Source organism: Eutrigla gurnardus (genome assembly GCF_963514095.1).
Source record: "Eutrigla gurnardus genome assembly, chromosome: 6".
NCBI classification, from domain to species: domain Eukaryota; kingdom Metazoa; phylum Chordata; class Actinopteri; order Perciformes; family Triglidae; genus Eutrigla; species Eutrigla gurnardus.
This window is the reverse complement of record NC_139920.1, coordinates 3,228,832-3,244,467: the sequence shown is the minus strand read 5'-3', so window position 1 is coordinate 3,244,467 and position 15,636 is coordinate 3,228,832. Positions and strand designations below refer to the sequence as shown.

The 15,636-nt window shown below is 41.4% G+C and overlaps 1 protein-coding gene across 3 annotated transcripts in view; it reads left to right on the top strand.

Moving 5' to 3' along the window:
* The window catches only part of nlgn1 (neuroligin 1), a gene marked incomplete at its 5' end in the record, with an annotated part of 300,184 nt that extends 286,144 nt beyond the window's left edge, over window positions 1–14,040 (top strand). For all 3 annotated transcript variants that reach the window (XM_084011556.1, XM_084011555.1, XM_084011557.1), the window contains 7 exons: window positions 734–946; window positions 4,461–4,727; window positions 4,831–5,192; window positions 6,434–6,594; window positions 9,523–9,679; window positions 11,479–11,556; window positions 13,411–14,040. In XM_084011556.1, coding sequence (XP_083867682.1) covers window positions 734–946; window positions 4,461–4,727; window positions 4,831–5,192; window positions 6,434–6,594; window positions 9,523–9,679; window positions 11,479–11,556; window positions 13,411–14,013 — 1,841 coding nt within the window. In that variant the 3' untranslated portion in view covers window positions 14,014–14,040. The remainder of the gene's footprint in view (window positions 1–733; window positions 947–4,460; window positions 4,728–4,830; window positions 5,193–6,433; window positions 6,595–9,522; window positions 9,680–11,478; window positions 11,557–13,410) is intronic.
* Between the last annotated feature and the right edge of the window lie 1,596 nt (window positions 14,041–15,636).

The window sequence follows — 15,636 nt, the reverse complement described above, 5'->3', positions numbered from 1 at the left end:
CTCACCCCGACTGCAGTACGTCCCCGATCCCAAACTGCTCGGCGATCGCTCGCCACAATCCCCCCCCCCCCCCCCCCCCCCATGCGGACCGGATGGCTACTATTGGCTAAAGTTTGGTTCAAGTGACATAAAAAATTGTGGACTCCATCTTTAACAACCCAAGCTGGCCTTGTAGTTGAGTCCATAGTTACAGGGCACGTCCATAGTAAGAACAGAGAGAAAAAGGTCAAGCAGCACTTATTTGTGACTAATGTTAGTGAACATTAACTCCCCTCCTGTGTCCTGTCCTCATTCCATTCTTGATCTCTTCTTTTTCATTGTTTTTTTTTTTGCTTATAAAGGTAACTCTTTTGTAATTTACTTGAAAAGTTTATCTCAGATGGAAAATGGATTTGCTTTGAACTTGCATGATCCTAAATCAACTCATCTAGACTTTCTTACAAAGCAACAATATTCATTTATCAAAAGAGAAGCGAGTATGTATTCATTAGAGAAGCAGGAGTTCGGATGGATTCACCATTACAACCTTTCAATGATTCAACACCAGTGCCTTCTCTTATCGCAAAACCACAATCTTTAATGGTTACAGTTTTGAAAGGATGGAATACCACTTGTCATTAAAGGTTATTATACCTCTATGTAATATTATTGCTATTGAAGCCCTCTGCTTAGCAAAGCCATATGAATAAAATGAAGGCTACGACTAACGTCTCCTCTGTTGTTCTCGTTGCAGGGTTCCTGAGTACAGGTGACCAGGCAGCCAAAGGGAATTATGGCTTGCTGGACCAGATCCAGGCTCTGCGTTGGACCAGTGAGAACATTGCAGCCTTCGGCGGCGACCCGTTGCGTATCACTGTGTTTGGCTCTGGCGCTGGGGCTTCATGTGTAAACCTGCTTACGCTGTCTCACTACTCCGAGGGCAACCGCTGGAGCAACTCCACCAAAGGTAAAAATCAGGAGGCGCTGAGGAGATCATGTGGGACTTTTTTAAGATGTGGACCTTGTGTGACTATGTGAGTACTTGGTGAAGAGAAAATTAGTTTTACAGATTATGCATTTGTTTTGACTACAAAAGATTTCGCGTCTTGAGTGGAGCTTTTTATTCTCATTCTGCATGTAAATACAGTTCATCACCTGACTGATAATGAGATGAGTTCACATTCTTTCCACCTGACCAAACAAATTACTGCAGTAAATAAATGGTTTCAAACATGCCTGGTGCACTATGACTACTAAAAGGAGTATGGTAGGTCATGAACTTGTTTGGAAGGCACTTAAAAAAAAAAGAAAAATTGTTGTGTGACAGAGCATATGGGAATAAAGCTCCTGGGGACCTTGAGTTATTTAGAGGATAATCCTGATGTTATTCTTTATTTTTCAACTAGCATGACAACACCAGAAACAACAGTAAAATGGGAGATAAAAAGTTATATTCTTAAAGATGCATTATATGAGATAGGGAGCATTGCGGTTGCCTTTCAACAGCTCTCATCATAGTTAAATGTGCTAACAGTACAAACTACAGCAGAGCTAACAGTAGCCCCTTTCAGACAGACGATTCCGCCGTAATGGCGGAAAGGCGAGTTAAAATATACAATGAACCAGAGCGTTTAGATAGAACTTTGTTTGTCTGTGTTTAGGTAGAACTTTGTTTGTCTGCGTTTAGGTAGAACTTTGTTTGTCTGCGTTTAGGTAGAACTTTGTTTGTCTGCGTTTAGATAGAACTTTGTTTGTCTGCGTTTAGGTCGAACTTTGTTTGTCTGCGTTTAGATAGAACTTTGTTTGTCTGTGTTTAGGTAGAACTTTGTTTGTCTGCGTTTAGGTAGAACTTTGTTTGTCTGCGTTTAGATAGAACTTTGTTTGTCTGCGTTTAGGTCGAACTTTGTTTGTCTGCGTTTAGATAGAACTTTGTTTGTCTGTGTTTAGGTAGAACTTTGTCTGCGTTTAGATTGAACATCGTTTGTGGCGTAACGCCTCAACAGACATCCCACAATGCGTCCACGGTCTTGTCTATGGATTCTCCGGCCGTGTGACGTATTCAGTTAGCGTCAGAAATCTGATTAGCTCAATGCATCAAAACAACTACAAAAAGTGAACTTTTGCTCGTCTCGCATATTTACACGACTCTTCAACAAGTGAAGTTGCTGCATCATAAACATGTCGATGACAGTGGCCTCGTACAATCAACTACCAGCGTTTTATCTTCTTCGGATCTACACTTTGAGCTTGTTAAAGCGTGTCACCCTGCTAACGTGTCTTCACTACGTCACGTCTTTTACACCTCATAGTCATAGAGACGTCATATCGACTTGTCTCGTCTCTGATGCGGCTCTGTGACAACCTCCGTTATTCTGTTATATGTTCTGTTATGCCTTTCTGCCTTGGCGAGCGTTAAGACTGACGACGGGTTGGAGTGACAGCAGAATACTCCCACAACGAGAAGGCAGTATAAAAGGGGCTAGTCTGAGCTAGCCAGTTGGCCAGGCTCACACCGCAAATGAAGAAAATAAAACGTTTTAATATAAATATAAATATTCAACAGTTGTTATTATTGGCCATAATTCTTACTTTAATAAATGCACTCAAATAATGGCATAAAAATAAATAATACATATCCATAATTTATATAGAAATAGAACCCAATTTCCTTGGATGCTCAAAAAGGTATTTCTGATGGTGTATTGCTACATCATAAGACTTTTATGTGTTGATAATCCTGAACTGGGCTGAAGCTAATGCTCATTTATGAGGTGCAGCAAAGACAGACTGATTGATATGCTCATGTGAAGGCACACTGTAGCAGGGCTCAGGCACTTTGACTATGCTTTAATTCTGTATTGTGTACAATTGAGTGTGGTCATGTATTATCTTTGAAGTGTATCACAGATGTACCCAACTTTAGGTTAACCGTTGGGATACAGTTTCGACTAAAATCGTGTCCCATTGAGCTGAACTGGCTAACTGGGCGAAACAAGCTAGCACACTACAGCTGACAGCAACTGTTGCCGTTTCTGTTTCCCCCAGAGTAGGGGACATAACGTCATGTACCGAAAGGTCCAATATGAATACATGTACTGTCACATCCCTAGTTCCTGAACTTCATCTACATCATTGTGTAATCTGATTTGCATGAATATATGAAGGGTATATCATATTTTCACAGATGAATATGTTTTTATAATGAATCCCCACTGGTGATAGTGGTTGCCAGAGGTTTTAGGTTTTTGGGTTGTCTGTCTGTCCGTCAGTTGATCCATTGTCATGAACGTAATACCTCAGGAATAAGATGCCATCTTCAAATTTAAACCAGAAATCCACCTGGACTTAAGAATGAACCCATTAGATGTTCTTCCTCAAAGGTCAATGTCACTGTGACCTCATGTCAGGAAACGCCTTGAGGGAGCTATTTGAAATTTGGCACAAACATCCACATGGAATCAAGTATGATCTGATCTTCTGAATTAGAATTTGGTGGTCACTGTAAACTCACAAAACAAATTTCTGGCCATACCGCCAGAATCCATATGTTAATTATGACATTTTCACAAAAATGTCCCATAGGATAATATGATGAATTGATGACAGCTTTGGATGTACACTGAAACTTGACTGGTAGACGAAGGCTGAGGCAGTAAATCTAGTTCAGTTGATTTAAACATTTAAAAAACATTGATTTGAATAAAGTCACAAGGCTTCTTCAACCGCAAATGTATACAGACGCAGCACAATTTTGTACTGCTGTGCATATGCCTTGTGAATGGCATGAATAAAGTTAATTTGATCTTGAATCTCGAACATGTCTCCCATCTCAATGATGTCAAGTCAAGTCAAGTCACAATTTATTTATAAAGCACATTTAAAACAACCTCAGTTGACCAAAGTGCTGTACAATTGCAAAAGCACAACAGAGTTAATTACAACACTACAACAAACAATTAAAACAACTAAAACAACACAAGGGATAGTAGTCAATTTAAAACAAGTTTAGATTAAAAAGAGAGTAAAAAAGAGATGACCTAAGTGCCCTAGCATTGGTGTGCAACTGTAAAAGCTCAGATAAATAAGGTGGTGCTAGACCATTCATACATTTAAAAGCAATTAATACAATTTTAAACTGAATCCTAAAATGAATAGGCAGCCAGTGCAAAGATGCAAGGACAGGAGTAATGTGCTTTTTGTGTGTGGCTTATTGCTGAGTCCATAGAACGAACAACAGTGTTGTCTTTTATCCAAGCAGACGTATCACAAACATATATAATAAGTGTTTTTTTGTCCAGGGAAGATTAATATTTTATTTATATCTTTCAACTTGGCTGATTCTCATCCTATTTCCTCATAATTAGGTTACAAGAATGTCAGCATGTATTTGTGTGCAGATTCCCTCAAATGATACGCCATATGTTCTTTAAGATTCATAAGAAAGAGGTTCAGAATCCCAATGTGTATGGTTTTGTGTCCAGGACTGTTCCAGAGAGCCATCGCCCAGAGCGGCTCAGCTCTGTCCAGCTGGGCTGTCAGTTTTCAGCCAGCCAAGTACGCCCGGATGCTTGCCCGTAAGGTGGGCTGTAACCTGGAGGACACTGTGGAGCTTGTGGCGTGTCTTCAGAGGAAACATTACAAGGAGTTGGTGGATCAAGACATCCAGCCAGCCCGTTACCACATTGCCTTTGGACCTGTTATTGATGGAGATGTTATACCTGATGATCCTCAGATACTCATGGAGCAAGGTATCAATTCACTTTGCTTCAGAGTCAGCAATTACCAACAATGTTCTTACCTGATACTATATCTGTACTATTTTAACAACCATTCTGCACTGTCTCTTTCAAGGTGAGTTTCTAAACTACGATATCATGCTGGGAGTTAACCAGGGCGAGGGCCTGAAGTTCGTGGAGCTCATCGTGGACAACGAAAACGGCGTTCAGGCTAACGACTTTGACTACGCCGTGTCCAGCTTTGTGGATGACCTCTACGGCTACCCGGAGGGGAAAGACATCCTCCGGGAGACCATCAAGTTCATGTACACAGACTGGGCTGACAGGCACAACCCGGAGACTCGCCGGAAAACACTGCTGGCCCTTTTCACCGATCACCAGTGGGTGGCACCGGCTATCGCCACAGCTGACCTGCACTCCAGCTTTGGGTCACCAACATACTTCTATGCCTTCTACCACCATTGTCAGACAGAACAGGTGGGTAATTGGCTGTCTGGGTAATGGACTTCATGGATCAATCATTTCATAAAAGCAAAAATACTGCTTGGTTGTCGTTGTGGGTAAAGCTTACCAAAATAAAACATACAAAAGCCCGGCCTGGTCTTCTAAAATATACCTTCTCACACAGCAAAATGGTATTGCGAATTACATGTCAAGGGAAGCATATTTTGTCATGGATTATGTTTGCTCCTGACAAATCACAAAATAATTTCAAACCAGTCGGTGGAAGTCCACATAGGGAGTAAGTTAGGGTGATGGATTGGTCCGAAAGCACAGGACTCTCAACCAGGAGACTGCTGTTTTAGTTTTGTGTGAAGTACTTTTTCCTTTTTTTTCAATTTCATAGTCAAAGTCAATTGATTTTTCAAATGTTCTACATCTAACCAAGTCGTTTTTTGCTTAATTCTATGTAGTTTGTTTAAACCTAACTATGGAGTTATGTTGTCTCAACTTAACCAAGTATATTGGTATAAACCTAACTATGGAGTAATGTTGTCTCAACTTAACCAAGTATATTGGTATAAACCTAACTATTGAGTTATGTTGTCTCAACTTAACCAAGTATATTGGTATAATGGAGTTATGTTTTGCTTGTTACAACCTATTTCAAACTATGACCAATCGTTCAGGAAGTAAGTTTCCCTGGAAATGTAACAGAGTGGGCGGTTTAGTTGTGTGGGAATCAGATTTTCCCGGAGACAGGGTTGAGAAAGCTACATCATGAAAACGTTGAGGTCACTATCAACTGCTACTAGAGCTTTGGGAACGGAACTGACTAGTTTAGACTTCTAAACGTCTTACTTCTAGTTTATAACTAGTTTCTGGATATTTATTTATTTTGCAAATACAAAGCTATGCTGACTATACAATTCTGAAATAGGTATGAATGGTTATTAATAACCCATGTGTTTCAACGTTTTAGTTTAAATTTGGCTCAAAGCTTCCCACACCACTGTGTCTTTGTCATTCCTTTATTGTCTCTCTGTAATACAATGAATAATGGGCCGGATATGTTAGGCAAAATAATATTAAAAACTTATCTCATTTCCTCTTTTCTTCCTCAAAAAATATAGTATTTTCCCAGCTAGTTGATAGGTCTGTGTCTCTGTCTATGGTCACAATATGGCTGTGTTCAAAAATACTGCCTCTCAGTGTCCTGTGTCTGTCACATTAATGTAATAATGCTGATCTGATTTGGTTGATCTGCTGCTCGTTAGGTACCACCGTGGGCAGATGCAGCACATGGAGATGAAATCCCGTACGTGTTTGGCCTCCCGATGATTGGACCAACAGAACTGTTTCCTTGCAACTTTTCCAAGAATGACGTGATGCTCAGTGCTGTGGTGATGACATACTGGACAAACTTTGCCAAAACAGGGTATGATGACGCTACAAACATGGCTCCTAACGACCAATACAACTCACTTTCTATGTGTTTTCCCTATGGACCATCATAACTAGGTCAACGCCTAAATTAAAATTGATGATTGATTGATTTAATTTATGGATGAACAAACAAACATACAAAGGATAACATGTTAAGTCAAAAACACTTATTTCCAGCATGGTCCCAAGAATAAAAACAACATTTGCACACAGAATTCATTCTGCAGAAGTCATTCAACATGAAAACAGACAAAAAACAACAACAACAACAACAACAATACTAATATTCATAAATGCATTTTCTCATTTACAAAACCTCAGAAAAGGAGCTAAAACTACAATATCACTGCAAATAAATCTCCACAAATCTGTTACCCTGATCCATACTGATCCTCGTTCTGCACATTATGGACCATTTTAATCTTAGAACACAAATATTGAGGAGCAGACCCCCTGATAATATTGTGCATATTATGCAGCCTCTGTTGTTCTACTCAGCTGTACTGGCTCAGTACCTGTCTCTCACCTCTGAAGTCAACACTGCCAACATGAGTTCAAGTGGATGCATTCATTATTATAGTAATAATTAATACTGAATAACATTATTTGGCATCACCTGCAGCTTGTCTTTAAGTTTAGCTGTCATACCACTCCACTGTCAGTTAGTTTGAAAGTCCGGGCTCTTATTTACAGCGGTTGAGTATGCACAAAACGGGTCCTTAAAGAGATGGATGACAAAAGTTGTGATCTATAGAAACAAACTTGACGGGAGATAATTGTGATCTGCTGTACTGATCTCTGACCCATGTGTACGAACATTATGAAGACGCAGATGATGAGGTGGTGAAATGAAGCCAGATTGTAGAAATTAATTTGTTATTTCTCTCACATATTTAATTTAACGTCATATCACGTGTTATATATTATCTTATAAACATTCAAAGCAGTGGTATTATTTGTGCTAGTGAGCCATAACTATTCTATAAGCACATTTTGTTTCTAAAAGATATAAACTCGGCTGATGAAGTGTTAGTTTTCAATTATATCTTCTTCTTATTAGTTTTCATATAGTTTTCCTGATAAAAATTACATTTACATAACATTATTTATTCATGTCTGTCTATTTATTAGGGACAGATACAGTTTACTGTATACAGATGTATCAGAATCATTGCAGGCAGGCTCTGTCTCACACATGATCAGATTGTGTAAATAATAATGCAAATATAATGTGTGGGGGATTAGAGGAACATGGTTTCTGTAATTTGGATAATTCCAAACCTGGTTTCTCTAATCTGGGTGAGAGATTAGACTAAAATCAGATTACCCCAGGTAGATTTCTCCTGAAGCTGTATTTACAAGGATCCCTTCCAAAGGCTGACTGAAAGTGACGTAAACACAAAGTATCTCAGCCTAAATAAGTGGGCTTCACTGCTGAACTTTGGACACAGTGATGCTGTGTCTGTCTACTCCAACACATCAACAACACCAATCAGGACTGAAACAGCTGCTCCGCTCACTGCTACAGTTACAAAAGAAAGCCATGCTTCCAAAAGCAGGCATGATTCATACCAGTCTGCCCTGCATATTTTCACATACATAACATCACTGTAGAAAGGTCAAGTACAAAGTTATACTATATTTTTTTCATGACATTTTTTCAGCACTTGACAAGATGCAATTATCATTATAAGACCATAAGCTAATTGATAATTGCATTGTAATTGTTTCCTTGATATTAAGCTACATTTTGGTGAATTGTGCTATTGTGTTTGATGGTCCCTCCAGTTTGATTGGTATTCTATGCAGATCCCCTCTACATTTCTTCAAATGCATTCTTAATTAATAGTTGTAGCCTGAGGAGTTACATTCTCAATGGGACAAAATTAATCCCCCCCACCCCCTTTCTGTCTCATGCTGCCTTAGAGCTTATAGTCCTGGCAGTAATTGTTTTTCAAGAGCATAATGGGGGGACATTGGCTTTTTCTGTGCACTACCCAGTAGCCCTGAGGGGAAGAGAAAGGCCTAATGATCTACATATATAACCCCAAATTGACGTGGAATGCTGGGTACCTGGGAGATTTATACTGACAATTTGAATGGTTAAGCTTGTTCCTGATGAGGTCTGGCTGGCTCAATATGCCAGTCGCAGACAATGGGCCTCCATGGCTCAAGTTACGGGCTCTGTTCTGCTCAGATTAAGTGTAAGGGGGGTCTAGTTAACACAGGATACCAGGCTGAATGTGCTCTGTACGCTCCTCAGTAGAGGCTGGATGGATTTCTGAAAATATCATAAATTACTTTGATCAAAAATATATAATTATTATTTTCCAAAAAATATTATTCTTAGAGAAATGTTTGATCTCAAACTCATGAATAGCTACACTCTCAACAAGATAGTCACCACTCATTTTATTTTTTCATTTGAATAACATTTCTGAGGTTATTGGCTATCTTAAGACCTTTTCATTCAATCAAAATCTTTAGAAAACCTAACATCTGTGAGTAATAATACTGACCTTTTTTAAAATTGTTATCAGGTGGAATTTTGTGAGAAACTGTTGATTAATATGAAACCTTGGGGCTGCATCTCAACACCGCATTCCAGTATTTTCATGATTACACGGATTAGCCTGAGGGAGAGGCTACACTTAGGTCAAAATTAAAATTTTGATAAGCAGACAGACCCAAATGGTCCACTCCACCTTTAGTATAACATTAGTTCCTCCTGTGTCCTCAAGTAAATAACAAAGTGACATAATTGTTACTGAGTGGTGAGCAGGTAAGAGGATTGCATCTTTCAAGGGTGGTAACATGTACTTCTGCATTGTTTTAAATGTTTATTTCTCTTTTGCCATAAAGCAATCAGCAGATTGAAAATTCTTTCATGACAACTTTCCTACTTTACTCTCTTTGTCAGGGATCCAAACCAGCCTGTCCCCCAGGACACCAAGTTTATCCACACCAAGCCCAATCGTTTTGAAGAAGTAGCATGGACACGCTACAACCAGAAAGACCAACTTTACTTACACATTGGCCTGAAGCCCAGGGTCAAAGAGCATTACCGTGCCAATAAGGTATAGTTATAGATATTCCTGAAAAGCACTTTCTGTTTTGGTGTTGATCTTGGAGGCATCCTGGAAGGGAATACACACCCATTCCGAATGCCAACAGCCCATTTAATGTAGTTAAAGTTGTAATTGTTGAAAGATTCTAATGCTTCTGATGGGGAAAACTGCACCTTGACTCTTAATCAGTCTCAGTTTTCAACCATAGTTAATGTTATGAATTGAAACAAAACTAGGTTAAGTTAGGTTTAGGCAACAAATCCACTAGACACTGGTCTCTGTCTTGTCCTGTGTTAGGTTTGACCCACTGGTCCACCTAGAGCTCCTCTTTCCCCATGCAAATGATATAAAATCACCCGTCTGAGGTCTCCGTAGTCTTCTTGGGCCCTAGTTTCGTAGACCAGGCGCAGTCAGCTTTCAGCGCACCTGCGCCGCGCCGCGCCGACGGGGTGTGTCCGCCTGGACTTTGCAAGTTTCGTGCACCGCGCAGGCTCGCGCAGGCTCGCGCAGGCTCGCGCAGGCTCGCGCAGGCTCGCGCAGGCTCGCAGGCACACCTCCCGTCTCGCCCACCGCCGCAAGTGGGAAAGAGGGAGGAGAAGAAGGCGTGAGTGGGAGACGAGGAGGAGACGAGGCGTGGACTGGGATTAATACAGCCGATTCAGATCTTCACTAATCAAATGAGCTCCTCTCCTCTCCTTTAATGCGTTAGGGGAGGTTCAGTGCAAGTTCCGTCATTTGACAACCCGATGACAGAAGCAGCGCCGCTGCTCCCACCACGCGCATCACGCGCTGTGCGCACGTATCATAATAATAACAATGCCCATATTATAAAAAACAGGAGAGAGAGAGGGAGATGTTTTGGTCCGAGAGGCTGAGTTTCCGTTACGCGTGCCATCCGCCTTTGATCTGACGCCAGATGTGACGGGACAATCTATATAGATATAAATTCATGTGTTGATTCAATTAGTTGCATTAAATAGTGTTTGTTGTGATTATTTATTGCATTTAAATGTGCCTGGAACTGTGGAAACCTGCCTGTGAGGTCTCGGTGACGTGTGCGCACTGCGCGCCGTCAGCCAAACTTCCACTCCGCCAGCTGTGATTCGCCTTGAATGAATGGACTTTATTTACGCCTTGCGCCGAAAGTAGACCAGGTTGGAGCTGGCGAGCTTTCAGCGCAGTCTCGGCGAGGCTTTTTGCCACGAAACTTCCGCTACGCCAAGCTGAATCTGTGACGCCTCCCCCTGCTGCGCCGCCACACCCATCTTGGCGCAGGCGATCCACCAAACTGCCAAACTGACGGTGCGCAAGGCTGCGCGGGTCGAAACTTGCATTGCGCCGGCTCCGCCACCCTGCACCGCCCTGCGCTGCGCCACGAAACTAGGGCCCCTTGTATTCATATCAGTGATCAGCCCTGTGAGTAGATGATAACGGCCTGATGCAGCCACTTTTTACATATATCTATGAGGCTGATAACGCCTATTTAATCTAAAGATAACATTCAAAGTGGGTGTCTTAGGCACTTTGGCTCAGCCAGCTGGGTTATGATAATAATTTCCAGCACCACAGCGCCAAGTCACTTTGACCAATTATGGATTTCAATGGTAACCTATGCTGCACTGCCAACCCAGCACTGTCTGGAGCAGGAAAATAAAAAGATGAATTAGTGATATTAGCATCCAAGATGTCAGAATGAGTCTATTCTAATGTAATGTCATATTCAGTTTGGTTTACACTCCCCAAGACAATACTCATGTATGGTTTCTCTTCATTTGCTCTCCCACATTTATTATCTCCCCTCTCCTCAGGTCAACTTGTGGTTGGAGCTGGTTCCTCATCTGCACAGCCTCAATGAGGTCACCCAGCTCATCCCCACCACCACCAAGGTTGGTACTAAGCCATCTGTATTATTGGTCCATTTATAGCAAACATTTTGGAGGAGACCTGCAATCAAAAAAATAATAATATTATGATGTAATATTCAAATCTTTTGTTGACACAACTTTTCAAATTGACCAATCTTGCCCTGATCCAGACGATGTAACGTGCTGGAAGAAGTAAACAAAATTAGTAGTCGTTTGAGTATTGTGAGGATAAAATTAAAATGTGTTCACACCATGAGACTCTAAATGGCATATCATGAGTTATCAATCAATAAAAATGTATTTTTAGGTTAAGCTGCTGTATTAAAACTCTAATTATTGCTTCATTTTCTGTTAGCGGGGTCCTGTGTGTGTGGGTTAGTAATCTGCCCAGGATGCACTTTACCTCCAATTAGAGATGACAATCTGACCGAAGAGTCGGTTCTGAGCTAATTCACCGAGTCGGTGAAACCAGGTGTCAAATGAGTCAGTTCTTTGTCAAATGTACAGCTTTCCTTTCGCCATCTGTCTCAGTGGCCGCAAATGCTTACGGGTTTGGCAGCAGGAAGCCCTTCTTCTGTGGTGTTTTACATGAGTCAGTAACATGAGTCTCCAGTTTTTCAAAGAGTTTAATCTGGAACAGAATGATCCGGATTTGGAAAGTTCACTTTTTGCTATCCTGGATCAGGCAATCCATATTACTTTTGTGTTGTTTTTTGAAAGCAACATTGGATTGGATCACGCTGATCCAAATATAACATACAAAGAAATAATTATTCAGTACAACAACAAAATAGACAATGATCTGCAATTTTACTACTTTTGATTGGTTCATCTCTGGCTTTGATAAATTACATTTGGGTCATTCCGTGCCAACTCAGCCACCCATGTACACCCATGTACATGACACCTCTCACACCACAATAAACAAACAGACCAATTTTCAGCCTTCTATCACTATTAGAACAGAAGTTATGGGCCTCCAAAAATGCCAACAAATTAAATGCAAAATTCCAATGTGTCAAAAAGGGGTGTGGCACTTGAAATTCAAATGGACGCCACGGGCAAACCATTTGAGAAATTGACCTGAAACTTCAGATTCCCTCATTTGGTAACATAAGGCATATTTTCACCGTTTTTCAGCAAAATCTGAGAGGTGTCATGTACATGGTACCCCGATATTGGCTGTTTTCACATGGAATGACCCATTTAAAAAAAAATTAAAGCCATTGCAAAGTTTTAATGCAGTAAATGAAGGAAATTACTCTGTAATTGTCAACTTTAAATGTAAAGCACATTTAAAAAAACAGGAGTTTTACCAAAGGGACTTTGGCGATATTTTAAGATAGCCATGGTGAGAAATGAACACACTTCACTAGTTGTACTCCCTCCCCAAGGGACATCTCATCGATGAATGATTTGTGATTAAGCTGGTTTCATGGCATATTTCATACTGTTGATATTCATGCTGGCTGAAATACACAAGTGGATAGTTATTGATAACTTTATCCTGAAAGCCTGCACTGCAGTTTTTTTAGAGTCCCTTAACCAGTTAATTACAGCTGGACTATAGGTCCATCGACTACATGGAGTCACATAGGAAGAACCTGAATCATACCCATTATAAACCCTGGACAGATTTTCTTCCTATTTATTGGTATCATCAAAGTGATCAAAGGTGTGAAGACTACTGTGTTAGACATGATACACAGATAGTTGTGTACATTATCATAAATTATCAACGATATCCCCACTGGTATGGATCTGGGTCCGGCCTATCCAGGCTTACCCAGTTCTTGTTTTTATAGGAAGTTGCTTTCTAAGTTTGGACAGAGCTAGGCTCAACTATATACTGATGGTTGTTCTTCCTGTCTTCAGATCGCTCCACCGGAAGCTACCAACCGCACCCCAAAGACCAAGGTTCTGGTGACTAAGCGCCCTAACCCTAACCCTACTCCATACCCCACCCAGAACCAGGACAGCCACATCCAGCCACACCTTGTGGACCAGCGTGACTACTCCACTGAGCTGTCAGTGACCATCGCTGTAGGAGCTTCTCTGCTCTTCCTCAACATTCTGGCCTTCGCCGCCCTTTACTACAAGAAGGACAAGCGCCGGCATGACGTCCACAGGCGCTGCAGCCCCCAGCGGAGTGCCACCAATGACCTGGCTCACACTCAAGAGGAAGAGATCATGTCCCTGCAGATGAAGCAGCACTCGGACCTGGACTGCCGGGGAGTAGGCGACTCCCTCCACCCGCACGACGTGGTGCTGAGGACTGCCTGTCCGCCGGACTACACTCTGGCCATGAGACGCTCACCGGACGACATCCCGCTTATGACGCCAAACACCATAACCATGATCCCGAGCACCATGGGGGGGCTCACCTCGCTCCACTCTTTCAACACCTTCCCCAGCAGCGGGCAGAATAACACCTTACCCCATCCACACCCACACTCACACTCCACCACGCGGGTATAGCCCTGTGGGTGCACCCACGCAACCAGGACTCTGGGGCTAAAGCAAACGCCACTGCTGCACCAGAAACTTGAGTCTGACATACTGACAACCACAGATATGTCAGGAGCCGATATGCCAGCCTGGATTTGCCAGAAACCCGTGGAATTACCCTGTTAATACCTGAGGGAATATAGTCAAGGGATTTCTGGGGGTTTGAACCAGAGAGGAATAAAACAATAATTATGTTTTTGTAGAAAAAGACAAAAAGAAAAAAAAAAGAAAAAAGAAGGAGTTGAAGAAAAACAATCTCACAAGCTAAAACAAAGAGGAGGATGTTTTTTTAATTATTATTTTTTGTTCTGATATTGCAGCAAAACAAGGTACAGTAAAGTACTTTTTCTCTTGAGCAACAGATATGGCCTTCGAGGCTTTTGAAAAATGACTGCCTGACAGTGTTATCTGGAAGCAGAACAGAGCATCAGACACGCCTCGGAGGTAAGAAGAGGGGAGCACTTTGTAAAAGAAAGAAAACATATTGTTTTCCTTTGGCATCGCACAGCAGATTACTCTGTTTGTGCCGCACAGAGTAGATGCGGTGCAAACAAATTTAGGCATGTGATAACTTCATAAATGGAGGCTATGTAAGATAAAGCAAAAACAATTGTTGAACAGAACAAAGGGAGGACTGGACACTTCAAGGAAAAAAAAGAAACCCTGTATGCACAATGGAACCATTTTGAGGAAAAAAAATGTCACAGATACTTTTCATCCATTTATTTTTGAGGATCGGGAACAATTTTATTGTATAGAACCTATTTACATATCTAGATCTGTACACTAAGCACCAGGCTGTTTCAGCCCTCTTCTCTTAGGGTGCGGGTGGGGTAGGTGGTGGGGGGGGGTCATCTATACTGTAAACCTGCCAGCAGGACTGAACCAGTGGGAATCGGAGATCCACCTTCTGGCTTTCTGGCAGTTCCAACTTCAACACAAGGGGAGCTGGGGGACAAAGGATAATTGGATATTTAAGCACGATGCGCATGACAATTTATCTGCTTGATGGCTGCTCTGCTGATTATGTCATTATTAAGAATAATTTTCACCCTCTCCCTTGCATTGGAGCAATTTCAGATGGATTTCCTGATTGGATTACAGGAAAACAAACACCCTCGCAGGACCATGGGAAATACAGTTCCAGGTTGTGGATGTCGTGGACTCGAGTGGGGGACAGAAAGGGGAGGGGCTGGGGATATGGTAAAACTTTCTTGCATAACATAATATAGCTTGAGTGGAGCTGGGCATATAAGGACTAGTTTTGTACTCTGTGTGTTGGTACTACTTTTTGATAGTGGTTAAATCACATTACACTGTATCAATCAAATCATTATCGTACCTTCAGTTGGGGTCAATGTTCTTTACTATTCTACCTATTGGACCACTTTACCGTATAGAAGTATCAACTACACTGTTAATTCCATTGCCCACTTTATTTTTTCTTTAACTGGAAGGTGTGTTGATTTGTGACATGGTGGATATGACAACAACAAAAAAGGGTGAAGGCAGTGGAAATATGGCTAAAGCGTGAATCTGGACTATGAAGTCTTTCTTTTACTTTATCCAGCCAGGTTCTCAAGAGCTGTTTAA